The sequence below is a fragment of the Salmo salar genome, chromosome 07 (assembly GCF_965601325.2).
Source record: "Salmo salar chromosome 07, fSalSal1, whole genome shotgun sequence".
In the NCBI taxonomy this organism is placed as follows: domain Eukaryota; kingdom Metazoa; phylum Chordata; class Actinopteri; order Salmoniformes; family Salmonidae; genus Salmo; species Salmo salar.
The window spans coordinates 24,250,947-24,275,819 of NC_138297.1; the positions used below are offsets into that span (position 1 = coordinate 24,250,947).

The 24,873-nt window shown below is 44.8% G+C and overlaps 2 protein-coding genes across 3 annotated transcripts; both read right to left on the reverse strand.

The window, feature by feature from the left end:
* Nucleotides 1-1,463: 1,463 nt before the first annotated feature.
* Nucleotides 1,464-6,908, reverse strand: LOC106608730 (RNA-binding protein 4.1). 2 transcript variants are annotated; one of them, XR_014392888.1, is made up of 7 exons: nucleotides 6,779-6,908; nucleotides 5,833-6,260; nucleotides 5,066-5,718; nucleotides 3,427-3,523; nucleotides 2,653-2,686; nucleotides 2,316-2,464; nucleotides 1,464-1,764 (listed from the first exon to the last, which is right to left on the reverse strand). XR_014392888.1 is itself a non-coding variant. In XM_014206834.3 (4 exons), exons 1-3 carry the CDS (start codon nucleotides 6,871-6,873, stop codon nucleotides 5,090-5,092), a joined length of 1,152 nt encoding a protein of 383 aa, XP_014062309.3. In that variant the 5' UTR covers nucleotides 6,874-6,908; the 3' UTR covers nucleotides 3,938-4,741; nucleotides 5,066-5,089. The 2 variants fall into 2 exon arrangements, 1 of the variants encoding a protein (XP_014062309.3); XM_014206834.3 differs by lacking the exons at nucleotides 1,464-1,764; nucleotides 2,316-2,464; nucleotides 2,653-2,686; nucleotides 3,427-3,523 and adding an exon at nucleotides 3,938-4,741.
* A 417-nt stretch (nucleotides 6,909-7,325) lies between these two features.
* ponzr6 (plac8 onzin related protein 6) lies at nucleotides 7,326-10,202 on the reverse strand. Its single transcript, XM_014206940.3, has 4 exons — nucleotides 10,058-10,202; nucleotides 8,541-8,657; nucleotides 8,200-8,357; nucleotides 7,326-7,903 (listed from the first exon to the last, which is right to left on the reverse strand). The coding sequence occupies exons 2-4, from the start codon at nucleotides 8,653-8,655 to the stop codon at nucleotides 7,685-7,687; spliced, it is 492 nt and encodes a 163-aa protein (XP_014062415.1). The 5' UTR covers nucleotides 8,656-8,657; nucleotides 10,058-10,202; the 3' UTR covers nucleotides 7,326-7,684.
* Between the last annotated feature and the right edge of the window lie 14,671 nt (nucleotides 10,203-24,873).

Sequence of the window (24,873 nt, forward strand, 5' to 3'; positions counted from 1 at the left end):
CTCTGAGGAAGGTATGGCTCATCTGGACTTGGGCTTGGTCCTATCAGTTCTCGTGTGCTCATCCATCCGCAGGAGGTAACCCCCTGTCAGCCGCCCCCCCCCCCTGGAAACAGCGATAAACCCCAGAGTTGAACGGAGAGGACCGGTGGATGAGGTAGCTGTTTCCCCCATGTGAGTGATCCAGGGAGTGGGTTCTGTTTTTTTGGAGAAGGTCCAACTTGGTTAGAGGCTATGCATCTCGTTCCCCGTATACAGGGCTGTGGACAGAAATAAAAAGAGTGAGTTATAACAAGTGGCTAGTGGGCTCAGAAATATCCAGTTATACATCATGTTCACAAATAAGCCATTATAGATGTGTTGATTGGTGTGATGACGGCGCTCCCTTAATATGACCTTACTAAAGAGCCCCTGAAGTGGAAAGGACCATCAGCTCACCTGTACACAGAGACAGAGGGACACGTAAGCAATGTCCAAGGAGGTGGTGACGTCAACAGGCTTCAGGAGTGACAGGTGGAGCATCGTTGTAGAGTGGGAACATCATGGTCGTCATGCCGACGAGAGGTCGGGCAGTCCTGCCGACATGTCACTATGAGCTCTGGGCCCCGGACAATGGAGAAAACTTGCAACCTCCTCTCTAGACGTCTCTGAACCATCCCACATGGAAGAGCTTCCCCGGGCTTCCCCTCTCCTGTGCTCACATAGTGTGTATAGCACAACCTAGGTAAAGGATAGAGGAAACTAGGAAATAGCACTTCTCAGAGTGTGTAACATGACACTACAACTCTTTCTGTCAGAGGGAGTAGCAAAATCAAAACAGTGGTATCAATGTATTATTAATATCATATCTTCTTTCTTACCAGCATTTATGCAATTACACACTTCACTCACTCAACCCTCTCCAAGTTCGCCACAGCGATTGCAACCCTGCCATGCACCCCTGATGTAAACACCTCCACCTCCCCTAGCCTCACTGTCAAGTTCTCCCTGCACCCCAGCTCCAAACAAGCCAGGGTTACATCACCCGACTGACAGGAATAGATAAGACTCCAGAGTCATGAACCCAGGTCTCAAAGGGTATAGTGAGGAACCAGGGCAAACCAGTGGCAGGGTTGAGGCTGAGGAAAGCCACAGTACAGGTCTTGCCAGTGCCACACTCAGCAAATGGGGCTTCAGCAAAACAGTAAGCCACATCCCCAGACAGGAGCATGACCAATAAGCTCACAGTAACAAAATCCTTTGTCCCCTAGGACTAGCCTAGAGTATTTTTATGTCTGGAAAGCACCTACTCAGGCATCATATGCAGTTATTCACCATTGAGTGTTGCATGTCAATGCCTCTGTACTTCCCCAGTGTTATATTAGGAAGTCCTTTACCATTCCATGATCTCATCAAACAGCTGTGATAATCATGTGAACAGTGCCTCAAGAAAGGATATTTTGTCCATACTCAAGAAAAAGTAATCATTTATACAAAAATAATTTATTCATTTTTGGTAGTTAGATTGGTAAATGAAATACATTGGAAAATCAGTGCTTTTAAGTAATATTTCTGCAGTTGAGCATGCAAGCAAAATCAACACTGATGACAACAGTAAAAATCATTCACAATTTATGACTTTTTTTGAATGGTGACTACATAGAAATGGTGAGCATCAAGGACAACAGTTTGCTGATGCCACTTCAACTCAAGGAGTCATCTGCTCAGCGAATGATTAGGCAGCAGTCAGAGTATTCTTTCTTCAAGCTGGTCCTGCCCAAGTCCCTCCTGAAGAAAGAAGAGATTATTAAAAAAAAGAAAAGAAAAAAGTAATTTTCTCCCCTATTTCATGATATCCAATTGCGATCTTGTCTCGTTCCTGCAACTCCTTAACGGGCTTGGGAGAGACGAAAGTCGAGTCCTCCGAAACATGACCTGCCAAGCCACGTTTCTCAACACCTGCTCGCTTAACCCGGAAGCCAGCTGCACCAATGTGTCAGAGGAAACACCGTTCAACTAACGATCGTAGGTCAGCTTGCAGGCGCCCAGCCCGCCACAAGGAGTTGCTAGAGCACGATGAGCCAAGTAAAGCCCCACCCCCAAACCCTCCCCTAACCCAGACGACGCTGGGCCAATTGTGCGCCATCATATGGGACTTCCGGTCACGGCCAGTTGTGACACAGCCTGGGGTTCGATCCCAGGCTGTAGTGACGCCGCAACACAGCGATGCCTTAGACCGCTGCGCCACTCTGGAGGCCTGAAGAGATTTCTCTTTAGCCCACTTTTCCCCACTGAAACATTAAACCTAAGACACAAAATGGCACAGAGAGATGTCTGACCATGATGGGCCATTGCACTTCCTGCATAAGGACCGATCTGGTAGTGGTGGCACCCATTCACAGCATACATAACCCTGAAGAGCAGTGTCAGAATATCAAGAGGAGCTGAAGTCCACTTCTGTACCAACCTCTGGAAAGAAGACCATGGCCTAGAGGTGAAGAGATGGGAGAAATAGGATGGAAGGCAAGTATCATTAAAAAGGACATGCTAAGCATTGGGGAAGTCTGTTCATCCATACAATTACAAAAATAAATATATTTAGTACATATTTAGTACAACATTTCATTACTCATACCTACATGGTTACACTATTCTGCTAAATGAATTTCACAATACCTTCCCTAGCAGAATTCCACTTCCGTACCAACCTCTTGTGTAAGGAAAGAACAAGAGGCCGAGATGTGGGGGATGGGAGCAATAAGATGGGAATTAGTTGGATAGAAAAGGATACAAAAAGATACTAAGCATGGGCAAAGTATGTCATCAAATGGGACTTAAAGGTACTAAAAATAGAATTTTTATTGCATTGTAATTTCAGAAAATGTCCATAATATATCTGCCGCTAATAGCGGAATGATAGTGTTTCAGAGTATTACTTACCCGCTAGCGTTGGCTGTGATATTCGCCTATCATTTGGGAAAGCTGTTTGACTTTGACTAAATCCCTGCGAAATATCATTTAAAAAACAGAGTTTTTACAGCTGTTTGAAGCTGAACTTTTGTTTCACTGAAAAGATTTTTCACAGCAATTTAGATTGTACAATGAGTCGCTTCACTATTCAGTGAATATTTTCTCACAAACTGAAATTGAGCGAACAGTGTAGAATTTTACCAACCAGGAAATGAGAGCGATTTCCACTAGGTAAACAGCCAGTCAGAAAAGCTTTCCCATTTCGACAAGTGCCGCTTCAGCGGGGAAACCAATAGACGAATAGCACAGCAAATCACAACACTGGCGGGTATGTAATACTGTGAAACACTATCATTCCACTATTACTGCAGATATTATGGAAAACCTGAAATTACAATGCAAAAAAAAAAAAATCCTTTGTAGCACCTTTAAAGTACAATAAATCATAGTTCTGTATAAATGACCTTAATTGAACATTACCTCCACATGTCCATATTGTAGGATACAGCAAAAGACAGCACGACCGTCTCCTACATTGTGTCCACAACACCTATCCACAGATCATGGTTCTAACAACCTACAAAAAGCAGAAGTGCTAAGAATACCAGGGCTTATCGTCCTATGTATCATGGGAGAGGGCATTAGTTAGATCACTAAGCCAAAACATAACATTTATTTAAGAGAATGATGGTGAAGAACATGGTAGGGTATGCAGTGGTTGAAAGATGGGAACTGTGACAATGTAAAATTAAGCACCTTCAGAGTTCGCAAGAGATTATACATTTGCCATCGCAAAGAAAAAGATGGTAAGAGGGTAATTTCCCCACTACTTTGAATATAAATTAAAAACATTGAAAAGCGTATTTTTCAGAATGGACCGAAATGCCATAGATTAAGTTAGTGCTGCTGCATATTGGCTTTCACTGACTGCAATGAGCATTGTCATGAAGCGCCTATAATAACGAGGAAAGATGGGGAAGTTCAAAGTGACGATAGTTCAAATCTGTTTATTAAAAAGCTTTGAAATCAAAAATGGCATCTGTAAAGAAATGAAAACCATACATAAAACGCAGCTTTGGGGTATCTAGGTATGTAAATCGGCATATAATTAAACACAAAATGTCTAACAAATCAAATTTGCATAGGTAGTTAAATCACTACGCTAACAGTTGCGTCGCAAAACGTCTTGAATACTGGTAAGTACCACCCAAAACCAAGATCACACCAGTTAAAGCGATATTACACTAACACGTTGTTGGACTGATTATGCAAATGAGTGTGTGGTTTATTAATCAAACTGAAGCTAGATACAGCTCTGAAAAAGACATCTGCAGAATCTTCGTAACATTCATGTTTACCAAAATTACATGGATTGCTATTTAATTAACATTCAAATAGTCCCTTCATGAATATCACAGTTTAGAGGGTTTGTATCCATGAAAATGATTTTATGAAGGAAGAAATTTTATGTTAGGTCTTAGGCCAACATAGAGCCCTTAGGAGTACTGCGTCATTTCAAAATAGAATAACACCTCAAAAATACAGTAACCCCCTCTGCCTTTATCCTTTGCCCCAAAACAGCTTATGAACCTCGAACAATAAAATCAAGCAGAACAAATGTAAAACAGTTCAAGAAAGAGGACGAAACCGTAGACAAAAGCGTATTTTTTGTATGGGTGCCCGCAAGCAATAGAGTATCTTCCAGTAAGTCGCAGGTGAACGCAACGCCACAGACGAAGGGGGGGTATAGTGCCACGTGCATCAGGAGACGACGATCTTGTCGGATAATTTAACCCTGGAAAGAGAGCAAACCACACAAGTCAAGCGCATTTTACTCATGGAGGAACGCGCTGAGGTTCATTAAAACTTCCAGCATTCTTTAAAAGGCATATTACGATTTTACATTGTTCAGTTGAAGCAGATTTGGAGAGTTTGTAAAAAGCTAAGGATATGGTGAAACAATGCATTTGGAGCTTTTCTAGTCTGGTATTTTAAGCGAGACACTGAACGTCAATGCGAGGAGTCACCCCTAATTCAAACCTTCCACTCCCCATTGTTTTAAGTGAGCTAGATATGAAGTGTAATTGCATAGTGTACTATCCTGTTTCTGATATCTCACCTTGAGTCAAGCACCAGTGTGCGTTCAATACGAGTAGCGGGCAGGAGGCGGCAGAGGCACCCTCTCAGCATAGGGGTCTCTGGTACGTGGTACACTGTACATCGCTGGCCTGGACAGAGGAGAGAGCCGAGAGCGCTCATAGGAGTAGCCGTTACCTGCGGGGGGCATGGGGGGAGGGGGTCTTCTGATGGGACTGCGATCACGGGCATAGTAGGAGGACGGAGGAGGGAGGGGGCGACGCTCGTACGGGTTGATGGAGGCCCCAAGGCGCTCCCTAACCATGGCAGAAGGGGGTGGTGGTGGAGGGGGTATGGAGCCAACACGCCTATCATCTCCATAGCCTGAAAGGCCACCGTAAGGGGCAGGGCGCGCTCTGTACTTCTCATAGTAATCGACCACCCCGTAGCTTTCTCTCTCACGCTCATAAGCACGCTCTGGGGGGTAAGGGGCTCGTCTAGGGGGAGGTGGTGGTGGAGGGGGGCCAGGGTAACCCCCTGACATGCGACCTCTGTAATAAGGGGGCTCACGCAGCCCCCTGTCCCCAGGGTAGCCACGGGGTGGTGGCCAGTATCCACCCCTATCTAGTGGGGGGCCGTAATCCTCTTCCTCCCCTCTGGGACGGCTTTTTGACATCTGAACGTGTATCCGTTTGCCTAAAGAGGAAAACCATGATTAACAGTCAGACAGTGACATGCCAAAGTCCATATTTAACTTCAGGACTTTCCAACGGTTCAATCATAAATCTTAAATTAGGGTAATTTTCTTACCTTGGAAGTCAGTGTTGTCTAATCCCTTTATGGCATCCTTGGCCTCATCTGAGTTGGACATGTGGATGAATGCGAAATTCTTTATGATGGCACATTCTGTCACTGTTCCATACTCCTCGAACAGAGTGCGGAGCTCATCGCCGTTTCCTTTCTCCACATTGGCCACATGAAGTTTCACTGGACCCTGGTTCTTCCCCCTGCTCGGCTCCACATTGATTGGCCTGCCATGAAGCTTGAAGAGGTGCAGGCTGCGGATGGCTTTGGTTGCAGACTTGCGGTCATCCATGTGGACAAACGCGTAGTTTTTGAACTTTGCACATTCTGTCACTGTGCCATGTTCAGTAAACAGGGCCTCAATCTCATCCTTTTCGACCTCGTTAGGAAGGTTTCCAATAAAGATCTTCACCATCTTTATGTTAACGCAGAGCCTGTGAGAGAGAAGAGGCATGTCAATATACCAGTTAGGCTGCAAATAAAGTCGTGATGTCGAGTGGGCGGCATGGACAGGAAGTGCAATGGTTAACGTTAGGTTAGCTAGCTAACTAGTGCGACTTAATTCAAACTGGCCGAACAATTACTGAATACTAGTTAGACAAAGATTGTTCAACGTCTATGTTCAATGTCTAAGTTCACATTTCTAAAGTCTGGCAAGCTGTTGTCTGGTAAGCAAAGTTAGCTATGGAATATCGAAAGTAGGCAAGACTTCCTTCTTCATCACAGCGTCGACTGGGTGGCTAACGACGTTAGCAAGCCAACTTAGCTAATGTTAGCTAGCTAGCTAAGGACGTTAGCTATGATAGTTAACTAGCTAGTTCAATATAACGACCAAAATAAAAATGGCAAATTCATGCAATACAATTATCGTAAAGCAAGTTCAGACAGTTAACTTGGCATAAAAATATAGAAATAAAGAATACATTGCTGTAGTAAGATTCCACAAACTCACCTCACTGCTACTAGGACGACGACACACGTTAACGTTACACCAACCCTTCTTCTATGCGTATAATGGCGGTCCACAAACAAACGTTTGAGGTGCATGAAGCGGATATAAACCTCACGTCCGTTTTTTTTTAACAATGCAACAAGTCCCGCCCACTAACAAGTTTGATTGGTGAATGGTCTTGCCAGTAAAGTATTCTCCGTCAAATATGCAGCTTGATTGGACAAACTGGCAAAAAAATAAAAAATTACGGAGGAGAAAAAAGGGATTAGTTCGTTTTACAAGGCCCGGTGCTCCTGGTAGGTAGAGTTAATTTATTTTAGACCATTCCATTGGCCCTTAAGTGAACTCTCCACTTAAACCGGGGAACCGACCCATTCAAAACGAACTGGCCCCATCACAACAAAGTGATTTTCAAATTAATCTTCCGGTAAATCGACTCAACTTTGCTCTTCTTTTTTCAACCCATGTGCTGCTCAGTGCTAACCAATGTAAATAGGTGCTCACACATCTCAGTATACGTACACCCAAATAATTCATTTTCAGACAATTAAAGTTAAAATATTTTATTAATTACATTAATATTCTCTAAAGTACAAAATTGGTATGGTACATGAATCAGATACCGTAGTTGCATGGTTGTGTTAATCGTGTCATTTTAAGTGTTAGCGTCTAACAAGCTATATAAAACACTAAGGACGTTTATATTTTAATTCATTCATTGCAATCATTGTCATTCTGATAGTGTTATGATTTCCTGATAATGTTATGATTTCTCTAAAAGTGTTTGCTTTTCTATCATTTTTTTAAACAGATACCTATGTGATGCACTGTTGGCTGGCTGTGCTGCCTGTTTCACATTCTAGAATGGCATTCATCCACAACCCCCTCATTTATCTCTTGCTTATGCTAGCTATATTGTGGCGCGGAGGGGTAGAGTCCTACAGGCATAGGCTGTAGAGACATAGAGGGGTGAGGGGCTTGAGGGGGATACATGTTGATCTGGACAGGGGATGGGACATTGACGAGGAGGAGAGGGCGCTGACGTAACTTCAGCTCTCGGGCCATCTGGCACCAGGCACAGGGGGTGCAGCAGGTGACCAAGAGGCAGTCATTGCACATGGTCCCCTACAGTCGGTGGTGGTAGGTGCGGAGGATAAGAGACAGATATTAATTAGACAGATGGGTTGTCAGATCATGTGAATACAGTGAATTTCATTCCCATGATCACATCTCTTCTACTGGCATTATTCAATGATATAATATATGCCATTGGCCCTATTATTGCAGTCATCATGATTATGTATTTATTGATCTTGTCTAGCATCACCTGACAGCTCTGTGTGTATGAGGCACTAGTTAATTGTATAATAGGAGATGTTACGATATCAGCGAAGAGTAATGTCAGGGGTGTTTCACTCTACCCGGATGCGGTATCTCTCCCTCATGGTGCTCCGGAGGGCCAGAGAAGAAACTGGGACCCAGTAGATGAAAATGTCCAGCAGGGGGAGACAGAAACACTCTCCAAAGTCTGTACTGGTCTGACATCTCTGACAGCATGGGCACCAGAACCCCAAGCAACCTGACAAGAGACAGACAGACAGACAAAGTTACTCACACACGCATGCACACACATGGACACATATGGACACACGGACACACACACATACACACACACACACACACACACACACACACACACACACACACACACACACACACACACACACACACACACACACACAGACTCATTAAATACACTCACAGATATTCATGTTGTCACAACAGTCAAAGATGCCGCTGCTCCACACCTCAGTCTTTATGTCAGCAGGGGACCGAAACATGCTTGGCTGTACGCTCACTATAGGCTGGACTGCCATCACTATGGATATACAGAGGACAATGCAAATCAAAAGCACTGCCAGAGATCTGCCCAGGTAATATGGAGTTGAGTTATATGAGGAACTGAAAATAATATACATGAATATATATACACATGAGTCATGCAGATTAAATTAAAATGTATTTTTGTTATCAGGTTATTCTGCTATTCAGCTAAGATACTCCTGGAATTTAAACTTCTGAGATCACAAAAAAATACATCTGTAACGCCCTGGCCATAGAGAGGGTTTTTTTGTTCTTTATTTTGGTTAGGCCAGGGTGTTACATTGGGTGGGCGTTCTATGTTCATTTTTCTATGTTTTTGTATTTCTTTGTTTTGGGCCGTGTGTGTGGCTCCCAATCAGGCACAGCTGAAGTGCGTTGTTGCTGATTGGGAGTCACACATAAGGAGCATGTTTTTCCATTGGGTTTTGTGGGTAATTGTTTCTGCTCAGTGTGTTACCTGTCAGTACTGTTTGGCTGTCTGGTTTTTTGTATCGTTTTCTTACGTAATTAAATATTCATGATGAACACTAACTCCGCTGCACCTTGGTCTACTCTCTCTTCAGACAGCCGTTACAACATCTCCTTTCACTATTGCCAGAGGGAGCAGGTCAGTAGCTAATACAACAGTGTTTATTGGTTGGTATGACGATCTAAAACTCTAGTAGCAGGCTGGTTGTCAGGAAGTATGTGTATACTCGGCTCAAAGGGGCGGGTCTGGTCTTTTCACAGTAAACAGAAGAACAGAAGCACGTCTCCTCCCCTTCAATTCATCTCTAGGGAACTGGTAGTTTTGCTAGTCAGACGGGTTGCCTCCCACATTAACAATGTTCTAGCATTCACTAGTGCTGTTGCCTATGTGTTGCTCTAGGTCTGGGATTTTAGAGACTACGGAACTGGTCTCTCGGAGCACTCAAAACAATTGAAGTTGTGGTTCAAATGTGGTGTGATTATAAACTGGTTTAGGTACTCACAGAATGGGTCAACTTTATGTGCGGTTAATGTTCTGATCTATTGTAAATGTCATAGATTTTCTGCTATGATAACTTTAACATTTACTTTGAGTATTACTATATGCAATGACAGCGTTCAGTCTCTTATAACTTATCAACAGCTCTACAGCTGAATGTAAAGTTATTATTTCAAAAGCAAAGACAACATCCATCATTTATTTCACATACAAATTACCGGATATACTATATTGATTATGATAAAACCACATTAATGGAAATGATATTGCTTTTAACCCACTATATTTCTGTAAACTATTTTTCATTCCAAATTGCTTGAAAGATACCTCACATTGCACATCATCATTAATATTGTCTGTTTTCACTTATGACATTAAAATAACATTTGTCTTATCATCAAAGAACCACAAAATACATCTCAGCCTACCTGCTTCTAGAGGTGATGGTGATGGTCAGGTCTACGGCGTGTCTCGAAGGGGTGGAGATGCAGAAAACAAGGCTGGATACACAGAATCCAATTCACATGGATGGATGGGTCGACACACAACTAATGATATCTCAGGTGAGCACAGGTTAGTGTATACCTGAGGTTCTCTCTGGCAACCAAATGTATGGTGGGTGGAACCTGTGTGTGTGTCACTATCACTCGTGAAATTTGTATTGTCATAGGGGAGAGTGGGGTAAGAGTTTATCTTTTACATTTAGAAGCGCTACATCAAGGGAAATACAGTATTCTTTCTAACAAAGATATCTACATTGAACAAAAATATAAACGCAACATGCAACAATTTCAAAGATTTTACTGAGTTACAGTTCCTATATGGAAATCAGTCAATTAAAATAAATAAATTAGGTCATAATCTAAGGATTGCACATGAATGACAAGTGAAAACAGATATGCATCTGTACCTTTAAAAAGAAGGTGGGAACGTGGATCCGAAAACCAGTCAGTATCTGGTGTGACCATCATTTGCCTCAAACAGTGCAACACATCTCTTTCACTTAGAGTTGATCAGGCTGTTGATTGGGGTCTGTAGAATCTTTTCCCAATCCTCTTCAATGGCTGTGCAAAGTTACTGGATATTGGCGAGAACTGGAACACGCTGTCGTACACATCCATCCGAAGCATCCCAGACACGCTCAATGCCTCTTGAGATTGCAGGCCATGGAGGAACAGGGACGTTTTCAGCTTCCAGGAATTGTGTCCAGATTCTTGCAACATGGGGCCATGCATTATCATGCTGAAACATGAGGTCATGGCGGTGGATGAATGACACAACAATGGGCCTCAGGATCTCGTCATGGTATCTCTGTCCATTAAAATTGCCATTAATAAAATGCAGCTTATGCCTGCCCAAACCATAACCCCACCTCCCCATGGGTCACTCTGTTCACAATGTTGACATCAGCAAACCACTGACCCACACAATGCCATGCACGCTGTCTGTCATCTGCCCGGTACAGTTGAAACCGGGATTCATCCAATTCTCCAGGCCATCGAAGGTGAGCATTTGCCCACTGAAGTCGGTTACGACGCCGAACTGGTTAAGACCCTGGTGAGGACGACTGGTCTCAGATGATCCGGCAGGTGAAGAAGTCGGATGCGGAGGTCCTGGGCTGGAGTGGTTACACGTGGCCTGCAGTTGTGAGGCCGGTTGGACGTAATGCCAAATTCTCAAAAATGATGGAGGCGGCTTATGATAGGGAAATTAACATTCAATTCTCTGGCAACAGCTCTGGTGATCATTCCTGCAGTCAGCATGCCAATGGCACGCTCCCTCAAAACTTTAGACCTTTGTGGCATTGTGTTATGTGACAAAACTGTACATTTGTTTAGTGTCTCTTTATTGTCCCCAGCACAAGGTGCACTTGTTTAATGATCATGCTGTTTTAATCAGCTTCTTGATATGCCACACCTGTCAGGTGGATGGATTATCTTGACAAAGGCGAAATGCTCATGAAGAGGGATGTAAACAAATTTGTGCACAACATTTGAGAGAAATAACCTTTTTGTGCGTATGGAAAATGTATTTTATTTCAGCTCATGAAACATGGGACCAACACTTTACATGTTGCATTCATATTTTTGTTCAGTTTACATATATTTCAGAATGTTGTGTACATCTGGAAAAAAATCTGAATTCATGTAAACACAACAGTTTTGAAAACATAGCTTGCCCAAAGAAAGTGGTCTCTTGGCACAAAACATTAAGGACACCTGCTCTTTTGATGACAGACTGACCAGATGAATCCAGGTGAAAGCTGTGATCCCTTATCGATGTCACTTGTTAAATCCATTTCAATCAGTGTAGATGAAGAGGAGGAGACAGGTTAAAGAAGGATTTTTAAGCCTTGAGATAATTGAGACAAGCATTGTGTATGTGTGTGCCATTCAGAGGGTGAATGGGCAAGACAAAAGATTTAAGTGCTTTTTAACGGGGTATGATAGTAGGTGCCAGGCGCATTGGTTTTTGTCAAGAACTGCAACGCTGATTTTTCACGCTCAACATTTTCCCATGTGTATCAAGAATGGTCCACCACCAAAAGAACATCCGGCCAATTTGACACAACTGTGGGAAGCATTGGAGTCAACATGGGGAAGCATCCCTGTGGAATGCTTTCGACACCTTGTAGAGTCAGTCCATACCCATGCAAATTGAGGCTGTTCCGAAGACAAAATATTAGGAACGTGTTCCAAATTAAGGTGTTCCTAATGTTTGGTATACTCAGTGTAGATCTCTTTGTTCAATATCACTTACCCTTCCATTTCTTGACCAGTTGTTTGGGACAGGGATGTTGTTTCGATGTGCCAATTCATAGGCAAGTTCTCAGCATTTGAGGATACTAAGCCCATTGGTATTTTGTATTTTTGTTTTGATCATGGATCCCCATTAGTTCCTGCCAAGGCAGCAGCTACACTTCCTGGGGTCCAGCAAAATTAATTAAATTACAATACATTCACAACTGATTTCACAACCCATATATTGCACCGAGCTGTCTGTTTGAACTACTTGCACACAGTTCGGACACCCATGCATACCCCACAAGACATGCCACCAGAGGTCTCTTCACATTCCCGGCTGTTCCATAAGGTGTATTTTTATCTGTTTTTTAATCAAATTTTACTGCTAGCTTGAGTTACTTGATGTGGAATAGAGTTCCATGTAGTCATAGCTCTATGTAGGACAGTGTGCCTCCCATAGTCTGTTCTGGACTTGGGGACTGTGAAGAAACCTCTTGTTGTCACAGATCCCCCTGGTACTGCTGCTCATTCCATTCACCAGCTCCGGAGGTCTACGTCACCGGCCTTCTAGGCGTCACTGAACTGGATTCATTACCATCAACCCCGGACTGTCTTGTCTCAATTCGCACACCTGGTTCCCATTCCCCCTGATTAGTATGTGGATATATGTGCCCTCTGTTCCCCATTGTCCTTGTCGGTTATTGTTACCATGTCCGTTGGTCTTGTGAGCACCTGTGCTGTTGTATTGGCTTCCATGCTACGCGTTATTGTGCACTTGTTTTATGGGTCTTGTCCTGTGTATTATTTAGAGGTTTACACCTCACTCTTTTGTTTGGGTGGAGAAATGAAAACCCCCTATTACGTATTCCTGCGCTTGTCTCCTATCATTATACAGCGTGACACTTTTTGCATGTCTTGTGGGGTATGTATGGGTGTCCAAGCTGTGTGCCAGTAGTTCAAACAGACAGCTCGGTGCATTCAACATGTCAATACCTCTCACAAATACAAGTAGTGATGAAGTCAATCTCTCCTAGACTTTGAGCCAGGAGAGATCCCCATCCTAGCTACTGTTGTATCAATATGTCTTGACCATGACCGTTTACAATCCAGGGTTACTCCAAGCAGTTTAGTCACCTCAACTTGCTCAATTTCCACATTATTCATTGCAAGGTTTAGTTGAAGTTTAGCGTTTAGTGAATGATTTGTCCCAAATACAATGCTTTTAGTTTTGAAATATTTAGGACTCACTTATTCCTTGCCACCCATTCTGAAACTAACTGCAGCTCTTTGTTAAGTGTTGCAGTCATTTCAGTTGCTGTAGTAGCTGACGGGTATATTGCTGAGTCATCCGTATGGTATGCACAGACACACTGGCTTTACTAAAATGTCGTTTAGTAAAGATTGAAAAAAAGTACAATGAAACTGGTCTGTGAGATTCTTGATATATTTTGCGAGCTCAAACCCAATGTCATCAGATAAGACCTTGAGTGCCTCTGCTACTCTATCATAGCCTATCTTTCGCACCAGTACATTTGTATTTTTTGTCAATGTACCTCTTCAGTGTCATGGTCTATTTTTCATCCCTTGCTGCTGCTAGAATGGAATTCTTCCCTTCTCTCACTGCCTTGGTTGCTCTCTGAAGAACCTGAAGAGGGGCTAGACCCCTTCTTGTTTTGTGCTTGTATACACGGAGATGCATGACGATGTCTGCTCTGAAAGAATAAAAATGCACTATCTTGAGTTTATACGCATGACACTGCAAAAACACTATGCATATTATGCATAAAACGGACAAAATGTAATCATCATTTGTATTGGGTATGGCGGCCATTGGCTCAATTTAACCCAAGGCAAACATTTTGACTCTATTAGCCAACACCGCTACAAGGATGCACTTTCATGCTAGGTTTAGGACCTGATATTGTAACTTATAGAGACCCCAACTGATGTACAAAACAATCTACTTTGGTTTAAATACAAGCACCATGAACCATATAACACAAATTAATTTGACTTTGTGAAAATCCGATGTGTCTTCAGCTCCCGAGACATCTGACACGAGGCACAAAGCTTGCAGAATGTGACCACTAGGCAGTTATCACACATTGACCCCTATAGGGGAGAGAGAGAGAACTTCAGGAACAGGTCAGGGACCTGTCTGTAATGGACAGTTGTGATGACATTCAGTCCACTACCCACCCAATAGGGCAGCGCACAATTGGCCCAGCGTCGTCCGGGTTAGGGTTTGGCCGGGGTTGGCCAATTTTAAAAATTGTCTGCCAGTCATACAGAGAGAGAATTTAGAACTAGCGCTAACTAGAGGTTTTCACGGTCAGGTTACTTGGTCAGGAAAAACTTGTGGCTGTAGTTGTCATGACACCTGTTGTATTTACCTGGATGTGGTAACTCTCCCTCATAGAGCTACTCATAGACAGAGTAACAAATGGGACTGGGGCACAGTAGAACAAGTCCAGCAGGGGGAGACAAGCACGCTGGCCAAGCTGACTGGCCGTGAGACACCACAGACAACAGGAGCACCAGGAGCCACAGCATCCTGTCGGAAGGATTGGGTGTTTATGAGGTTATAGTTCAACAGAGTAAAGAGCGCTGATGAAGGCTTCTTACCTAATCATAATTTGAGTTAATTTCAATATGGTAGGACTGTCCCTCAGAGAGACAGATGGTAGACAGACAGGCAGGCAGGCAGGCAGACAGACAGGTTTGTGCTCTACAGATGCCCATGTCTTCGCAGCAGGCAAAGAGACCACTGCTCCAACATCTGCCATCTCTGCTAAGACCACAAAATGTCTAGAAGGAAAATACCACTTTTTGAGTTTTATGCAGGCTATTAGATTTGATGTTGTGATCACAGGAGGTTGGTGACACCTTAATTGGGGAGGACGGCTTGTGGTAAAGGCTGGAATGGAATTAGTGGAATGGTATTAAATACTGTACATCAAACACATGGTTTCCATGTGTTTGATGCCATTCCATTTGCTCCGTCCCAGACAGGATTACGAGCCATCCTCCCCTCAGCAGCCTCCACTGGTTATGATCCAATACCATAATCATCACATTGTTGTACACTGTACATTAACTTGTACCAGCCAAAACACTATTGTACATCTATCAAATTAAATCAAATGTATTTATAAGGCCCTTTTTAGATCAGCAGATGTCACAAAGTGCTAGATTTATATGAACTGAAATGGCACCTTGGCATAAACCAAACACAGAATCGTTAATCAATCTTGATTTCTAGCACACGGATAGGTGTCCATTTTGTGCAACACAGTAATGTCTTTGCTGTCATATGTATGTGGCAATAACAGTCCATGTAACAACATCAGAGAGTTAAAAAGGAAAAATGACCCACCTATTGAGAGGTCAGTGCTGGTCATGACTTGGGGACTGTCAGGTGTTAATATGGAGGTGATTGCGAGGGATCAAAAGTGCCTTATTACATACTACGTTACTGTTAAGGGCAGCCCATTTACTATTGTCTGTGTATGTCACCCTTTACTACTGTATTTGCTAATATTTACTGACTCTGAAAGCCATGGCTGCAAGCCTATGCCCTGAGATTGAATAAATATCAGCAATATGGTATTATGCCTTATTATGTGGTTGTGGGTGGAAACTATTGGTGGGGGAAGGGGAAGTTTTCCCCATGCTATATCAAGTGTTTGGGTTTAAGAAAAGCTCTCTCTAAGCCTATATGTGAATGACTAAATTATCAATCATACTATGGGAATATACTCTTACGTAAGAGTAAAATGGGCCCAAATCTATCATTGGATGCAATGGATGCTTGTTGAGCTTGCTCAACCAACCTGTCACGTCCTGACCAGCAGAGGGCATTTTGCTTAGTCTTGGTCAGGATGTGGCAGGGGGTTTGTGTTTGTTAAATGTTGGGTTGATGATTGGGACTTCCAATTGAAGGCCGGTGAGTATAGTTGCCTTTGATTGGAAGTCCTATATAGGTGTGTGTGTTTGTCTTTGGGGGTTGTGGGGAATTGTTTTTGCACTGCGTTTATAGCCTGCAGAACTGTCACTGTTGTCACCTTTTTGTGATATTAAGTGTATGCTTTACTCCTTAATTTCAATTAAAGATGAGTATTCACATACCTGCTGCGCCTTGGTCCATTTATGAAGACAGCCGTTACAGAACCACCCACCAAACCAGGACCAAGCAGCGGAAGAAGGCTGGCGAGGACTGGGAGACACGACGGGTAAGGGAGACCGAGAGGCACCCCCAAGATTTTTTTAGGGGGGGCACAAGGGCTGGTTGACGGGGCAAGACTGGAGTGCCAGTCAACAGTCACCAGAGCTGCCGCCAGTCAACAGTCACCAGAGCTGCCCGCCAGTCAACAGTCACCAGAGCTGCCCGCCAGTCAACAGTCACCAGAGCTGCCCGCCAGTCAACAGTCACCAGAGCTGCCCGCCAGTCAACAGTCACCAGAGCTGCCCGCCAGTCAACAGTCACCAGAGCTGCCCGCCAGTCAACAGTCACCAGAGCTGCCCGCCAGTCAACAGTCACCAGAGCTGCCCGCCAGTCAACAGTCACCAGAGCTGCCCGCCAGTCAACAGTCACCAGAGCTGCCCGCCAGTCAACAGTCACCAGAGCTGCCCGCCAGTCAACAGTCACCAGAGCTGCCCGCCAGTCAACAGTCACCAGAGCTGCCCGCCAGTCAACAGTCACCAGAGCTGCCCGCCAGTCAACAGTCACCAGAGCTGCCCGCCAGTCAACAGTCACCAGAGCTGCCCGCCAGTCAACAGTCACCAGAGCTGCCCGCCAGTCAACAGTCACCAGAGCTGCCCGCCAGTCAACAGTCACCAGAGCTGCCCGCCAGTCAACAGTCACCAGAGCTGCCCGCCAGTCAACAGTCACCAGAGCTGCCCGCCAGTCAAGTCACCAGAGCTGCCCGCCAGTCAACAGTCACCAGAGCTGCCCGCCAGTCAACAGTCACCAGAGCTGCCCGCCAGTCAACAGTCACCAGAGCTGCCCGCCAGTCAACAGTCACCAGAGCTGCCCGCCAGTCAACAGTCACCAGAGCTGCCCGCCAGTCAACAGTCACCAGAGCTGCCCGCCAGTCAACAGTCACCAGAGCTGCCCGCCAGTCAACAGTCACCAGAGCTGCCCGCCAGTCAACAGTCACCAGAGCTGCCCGCCAGTCATGCGTCACCAGAGCCGCCCGCCAGTCATACGTCACCAGAGCCGCCCGCTAGTCAGGAGCCGCCAGAGCCGCCCGCTAGTCAGAAGCCGCCAGAGTGGCCAGACTTCCCGGAACTGCCAGAGTGGCCAGACTTCCCGGAACTGCCAGAGTGGCCAGACTTCCCGGAACTGCCAGAGTGGCCAGACTTCCCGGAACTGCCAGAGTGGCCAGACTTCCCGGAACTGCCAGAGTGGCCAGACTTCCCGGAACTGCCAGAGTGGCCAGACTTCCCGGAACTGCCAGAGTGGCCAGACTTCCCGGAACTGCCAGAGTGGCCAGACTGCCCCGATCAGCCAGAGTGGCCCGCCTGTTCGGGGCTGCCAGAGTGCCCTGCCTGTCAGGAGCTGCCAGAGTGGCCCTCCTGTCCTCCGGCCCAGCCCGAGGGGCCCTCCTGTCCTCCGGCCCAGCCCGAGGGGCCCTCCTGTCCTCCGGCCCAGCCCGAGGGGCCCTCCTGTCCTCCGGCCCAGCCCGAGGGGCCCTCCTGTCCTCCGGCCCAGCCCGAGGGGCCCTCCTGTCCTCCGGCCCAGCCCGAGTGGTCCGTCTGCCAGGGTCAGCCCGAGTGGCACGTCTGCCCGGCGCAGCTAGCGGCGCCACCAAAGTGGGTGACGCCAAAGGGGGAACGAGGTCCACGTCCTGCACCTGAGCCACCTCCAGGATAGGTGGGTTAGGGAGGGAGGGTGTAGCACAGTGCCGTCGGTGATGGCAGCCACCCTCCCTTCCCTCCCTTATGGTTTAGGGGTTATTGTTTGTTGGTTTTGTTGGGGTATTGGGGATTTTCTTGTGTTTTTCTTTTTTAAGGTGCATCCCAGAGTCTGCACCTTGAGGGGGGGGTACTGTCACGTCCTGACCAGCAGAGGGCATTTTGCTTAGTCTTGGTCAGGATGTGGCAGGGGTTTGTGTTTGTTAAATGTTGGGTTGATGATTGGGACTTCCAATTGAAGGCAGGTGTGTATAGTTGCCTTTGATTGGAAGTCCTATATAGGTGTGTGTGTTTGTCTTTGGGGGTTGTGGGGAATTGTTTTTGCACTGCGTTTATAGCCTGCAGAACTGTCACTGTTGTCACCTTTTTGTGTTATTAAGTGGATGCTTTACTCCTTAATTTCAATTAAAGATGAGTATTCACATACCTGCTGCGCCTTGGTCCATTTATGAAGACAGCCGTTACCCAACCATAGAAAAGCATTGAGGAAATCTGAGAGCAGACCTCTTTAGTTGACTGAGCTGATGTCTGAAATAGCTGAACTGGACATGCAGTACCCCACTGGACACAAAATGGTTGAATCAATGTTGTGATGAGGAATCTATGTAGAAAATACATTGGATTTGAAAAAGTTATCACTGTTGTTTTATTTTGAGGGTGTTTGTTTTGTTTTGAGGGTGACATTTCAACCGCTATTGTTATTTACTGCTGCTCTTTAATTATTTGTCATTCTTACTTTGTTTTGTTGGTATTTTCTTAAAACTGCATTGTTGGTTAAGGGCTTGTAAGTAAGCATTTCGCTGTTGTATTCGGCACCTGTGACAAATACAATTTGATTTGATCATTGTAACAAATTTTCAACATAGACAAACCTTGAATAAAATATGTTTATTTTTGGATGAAATGGAGACATGAATCCAACATATCAATTATTCATTTATAGACAAACTGGATTTTGAATTGTGTTTGGTTGTCAATGCAACCAAATGTCAACATTTAAAGGAGATCTTCTGCTTGGATAGTTCCATCTGTGCTGACTTAGTCATCTGTGCTGACTTAGTTTGTCTACAAATTAATAATTTATATGTTGGATTCATGTCTCCATCTCAACCAAAAATCTAAATAAAAAATAAATTAAATCAAATCAAACTTTAAATGCACTTTAAATAAAGTTTAATTTTATTTAGTCGTGTTCTTTAACTTTGATTATTGGTTGAGATGGAGACGTGAATCCAACATATCAATTATTAAATTGTAGACAAACTGGAATTAAAGCTAGACTAAATCAGTGGCACAAAAGATACATCTCCTTCAAACGTCGAAAACCAAACACAATTCAATTACACTTTTACAGTAAATAGCCTACTAACTTGTTGACAAGTTAAATTATGTGTTGGCTTCACATCTCCATCTAAACCAAAAATAAAAGTTCAAGAATAGAATTAAGCCAGTGGCTCAGATGAAACTATTCAAGTATTAGATATCATTTAAATGTTTGTTTGTCTGCGTTGTCAACCAAGCACAATTCATTAATACTTTTGTAAAACAGTAAATAGCCTAAAGTTAAGGCTACCTTACAAACAAATGTAACTGTATTTATTCAACCTTAAAATTAGTAACACGTCCATGGCCATATTTTGAGGTTTGTTTAATGTAACTATAAATGTCTTCTTATGTAATCATAGAAAGTGTGCATGTTCAAGATAGCATGCAAAGGTCGCAGGTCTGTGGAGATGTGTAACGGCTGTCGGGAGAGAGAGTAGACCAAGGCGCAGCGGAGTTAGTGTTCATCATGATTGTATTTAATTAACGTAAGAACACTATACAAAAACAAGATAACCAACAGCAAAACAGTCCTGTTCGGAAATAATCTAAACAGAAACAATTACCCACAAAACCCCAACGGAAAAACAGGCACTTATGTGTGACTCCCAATCAGCAACAACCAACAACAGCTGTGCCTGATTGGAAGCCACACGGCCAAAATCAATGAAACAGACAACATAGAAAATGAACATAGAATGCCCACCCAATGTAACACCCTGGCCTAACCAAAATAAAGAACAAAAACCCCTCTCTATGGCCAGGGCGTTACAGTACCCCCCCCCCCCCCCCAAGGTGCGGACTCCGGCCGCAAAACCTGACTCTGAAGGGGAGGGTCCGGGTGGGCCTTCTTACGGCGGCGGCTCAGGTGCAGGACGTGGCCTCCGCTCCACCCTCAGCGTCGCCCACTTAGGAGGACTGGTGGGCGACCTTGGTTGCGCCCGGCTGGCGGGCGACCCTGGCTGCGCCCGGCTGGCGGGCGACCCTGGCTGCGCCCGGCTGGCGGGCGACCCTGGCTGCGCCCGGCTGGCGGGCGGCTCCGGCGGCTCCGGACAGGCGGGCAGCTCTGGCGGCTCCGGACAGGCGGGCGGCTCTGGCGGCTCCGGACTGGCGGGCGGCTCTGGCGGCTCCGGACTGGTGGGCGGCTCTGGCGGCTCCGGACTGGCGAGACCCACTGGAGGCCTGGTCTGTTGAGCAGGCACAGGACTGACCAGGATGGGGAGACCCACTGGAGGCCTGGTCCTAGGAGGAGGCACAGGACGGACCAGGATGGGGAGACCCACTGGAGGCCTGGTCCGTGGAGGCGGCACAGGAGAGACCAGGATGGGGAGACCCACTGGAGGCCTGGTCTGTGGAGGAGGCACAGGCTTAACCAGGATGGGGAGACCCACTGGAGGCCTGGTCCGAGGAGGAGGCACAGGATAATCCGGGCTGTGGGGGGAGCACTGGAGTTCTGGTACGTAGGCTCCTTACCCACACTCAAGGCTGAATGCCCACTTTGGCCCGGCATGGGCGGAGCACAGGCATTGGGCGAACTGGGCCCTCCCAGCGCTCTGGAGACACAGTGCGCAGAGCCGGTGCAGGATAACCTGGACCGAAAAGGCGCACCGGAGACCAGACGCGCTGAGCTGGCACAACCCGTCCTGGCTCGATGCCTGCACTCACATGGCACTTGCGGGGGGCTGGCCTATAGCGCACCGGGCTATGAACGCGTACTGGGGACACCGTGCGCTTTACCGCATAACACGGTGTCTGACCAGTACTGCGCTGCCTCCTGTAAGCACGGGGAGTTGGCTCAGGTCTACCGCCTGACTCCGCCAATCTCCCCGTGTGCCCCCCCAAAAAAATTTGGGGGGCTGCCTCTCTTGTCTGTTGCGCTCCCTTTCCTCATACCAGCACCTCTCAGCTATCGCTGCCTCGATCTCCCACTGCTGGCGGCGATACTCCCCAGCTTGAGCCCATGGTCCCTTTCCGTCCATTAATTCTTCCCATCTCCAGGAATCCTGAACGTTCCTCTCCATCTTCTCCAAAGTCCATGAGTCCATATTACTTTCCTTCTCCTGGTGCCTCTCCTTCCTCCGCTGCTTGGTCCGTTTTTGGTGGGTAATTCTGTAACGGCTGTCGGGAGAGAGAGTAGACCAAGGCGCAGCGGAGTTAGTGTTCATCATGATTGTATTTAATTAACGTAAGAACACTATACAAAAACAAGATAACCAACAGCAAAACAGTCCTGTTCGGAAATAATCTAAACAGAAACAATTACCCACAAAACCCAACGGAAAAACAGGCACATAAGTGTGACTCCCAATCAGGAACAACCAACAACAGCTGTGCCTGATTGGAAGCCACACGGACAAAATCAATGAAACAGACAACATAGAAAATGAACATAGAATGCCCACCCAATGTAACACCCTGGCCTAACCAAAATAAAGAACAAAAACCCCTCTCTATGGCCAGGGCGTTACAAGATGTTCACAATTGCTATAATAATCTATCAGAATCTTGAACAGCATTGATCACTTGCGCTATGTACCTTTAATGTAATCTCAACTATAATCCAGGTAATTTAGTTGTGCTATTAGATGAAGCACAGTGATAACACATTAAGTTGTTGTATAAATATAAAATATCTGACATGGTATTCCCATTTGAACTTTGTTGTGCTTTTAAGATTTTAAATGGTTGAAAGCAAAGTGATAACACATTTATATGGCAACTTAACCAAAAATCACACATTGTTTTTCCATAGTAATAACACATTGGGAATTCAATAAACTTCAGACTGTCTTTTTGAGTGGGTGAATAAAGGTTGAAATCTCTTGCCTCAACCAAATATTACCCACATGTACATGGTTAAATGACGTGGTGTGCCTAGTGGGACCTGTCTTCCTCCTGCATGGAGCAAAGAAAACGCAATGACATCTCCATACTTGCTCTTTTTCAACCAAAGGATGTATTTTTATCATAGGTCTGTCAGACCCATGTGACAAAGTTGTGATAGCTGTCACTCTTTTTGACCTGTGACCCCTCATGTCTGGTTACAACAGCTTACCCCTCAGGCCGGACGAGCCCTCCCCCTGGTACTTCATATCCCTTAATGTAATTTTAAGTAACTCAGACTAGGAGTGCTGATCTTTGAGATTATAATGAATAATATAATATGGACGGAGGGGGACCTGATCCTAGATCAGCACTACTACACTGAGATGCTTTTTGAATAGTATTTAGTATTTAGTATTTTTTTAGTATCTCCATTAGCTGTTGCCAAGGCAGCTGGTACTCTTCCTGGGGTCCAAACAGAGATACATTAGATCATACAAAACATTGTGCATTATACAAATTGACATTGCTCCATTGTTACATTACAATATTACAATACTACATTTCATTACTAAGAATAGTGCGTGGGTGTGTGTAGGGTGTGCGTTTTCAGAGTGTGTGTCTCTTCGAAGTCTGCGTCGTGCCATGAGGTGTTGTTTTATCTGTTTTTTTTGTCTGATTTTAATGCTAGCTTGAGTTACTTGAGGTGGAAGAGAGATCCATGTAGTCATGGCTCTGTATAGTACTGTGTGTTATCTAGCGTCTGTTCTGGACTTGGGGACTGTGAAGACACCTCTGGTGGCATGTCTTGTGTGGTATGTATTAGTGTCTGGGGTGTGTTAGCCGATTGACTAGACAGTTATGTACTTTTAACACGTCAATACCTCTCACAAAGACCAGTAGTGATGCAGTCAATCTTTCCTGTACTTTGAGCCAGGAGAGATTTATATGCATGTTATTGATATTAGCACTCCGAGTACATATAAGGGCCAGATGTTGCTGCTTTGTTCTGGGCCAACTGTAATTTGCCTATTTCCCTCTTTGCAGCACTTGACCATATAACTGGGCACTAGTCCAGGTATGATAAAACTAGGGCCTGTAGGACTTGTTTGGTCTGTTATGGTGTCAAGAAAGCAAAGCAGCACTTTATCACAGACAGACCATAACATTGTGCTGAAACCATAACATTGTGCTTAAGAAACTCGTATTCTTGTCATGGCCATCCATGGTCCCTCAGATAGGGTTTTTGTAAGGTTGGTCCTTTCATAACAACGAACCAGGGTAGAATAGGGGGGAAATCTGTGGTTACAAGCTTTTGTTTTTATCTTTTCAACTAGGACTAGAAATTTAAGTCATTTTACATGTTGAAAAATGTATATAAATACCTGCATTTCCTAACTGAATTATTCCTGATATTCTAATAATGCATAGAAAAGTGAAATCAGTCAAAATGTTGTTTCTCCACCAAATAGATTTTAGAGCAGTAAGAAGTGTCATACTGCTTTATTGCATACTTCATTGAAGAACATTTCACTGAGAAACTGCAGACCACCCATAGACTAATGGTGGCATGTAGTGGTCCACAAAATTGGCTAGCCGTAATGCTATGTTCATAACCAAGTGGGTAAGTGGTAATTTCCAGTTGTGAAGTAGTAAATCTGAGTATATATATTTTTTAACCTTTATTTAACTAGGCAAATCAGTTAAGAACACATTTGTATTTACAATGACAGCCTACTGGGGAACAGTGGGTTAACTGCCTTGATCAGGGGCAGAAGGACAGATTTTTACCTTGTCAGCTCGGGGATTCAATCCAGCAACCTTTCAGTCACTGGCCCAACGCTCTAACCACTAGACTACCTGCGGCCCCAGTTAGATGCATTTATGTGCTTTGAACTCATTGAGAAACACTGATTGGCTAATAGCAAACAAACTGTGTCAACCATACACTAAAAGTACAGCTATCATGCCAGGAAACAAATTATAGTGTTCAAAAACCTTATTAATAGATTGCTTTTTATAAATAATGTTTTGTTGTTGTTGCTGCCGAAAATGCTGCAATCGTGGTCATTTCCTTAGTAGGTGACGTCAGAGGACAGAATGTTGGAGAAGTGGGAGCTCAGGATGATAAATTAGTTTCCTACTGGTAATTATGAGTTGGAGGGCAGTTCAAGTGGAATTCTCAGTTTATGTGGTAAATTCCTACTTGGTTACGAACGTAGCATAAGAGCACGTTAATTTGGCCAACATAATTGATAGGAATCATCTCCAACAGATATTATTAAAATTGATATTTGGTTCATTTATTGGATAATACACTGACCAACCTCTAACTATTGAACCAATAAAAACAAATCTAGAGTTGAATGACGATTATTTTGACCAATGATCATTCAGGATGTCATTTTGGGTGGATCTTTCAAGAGTGAGGGGTGGGA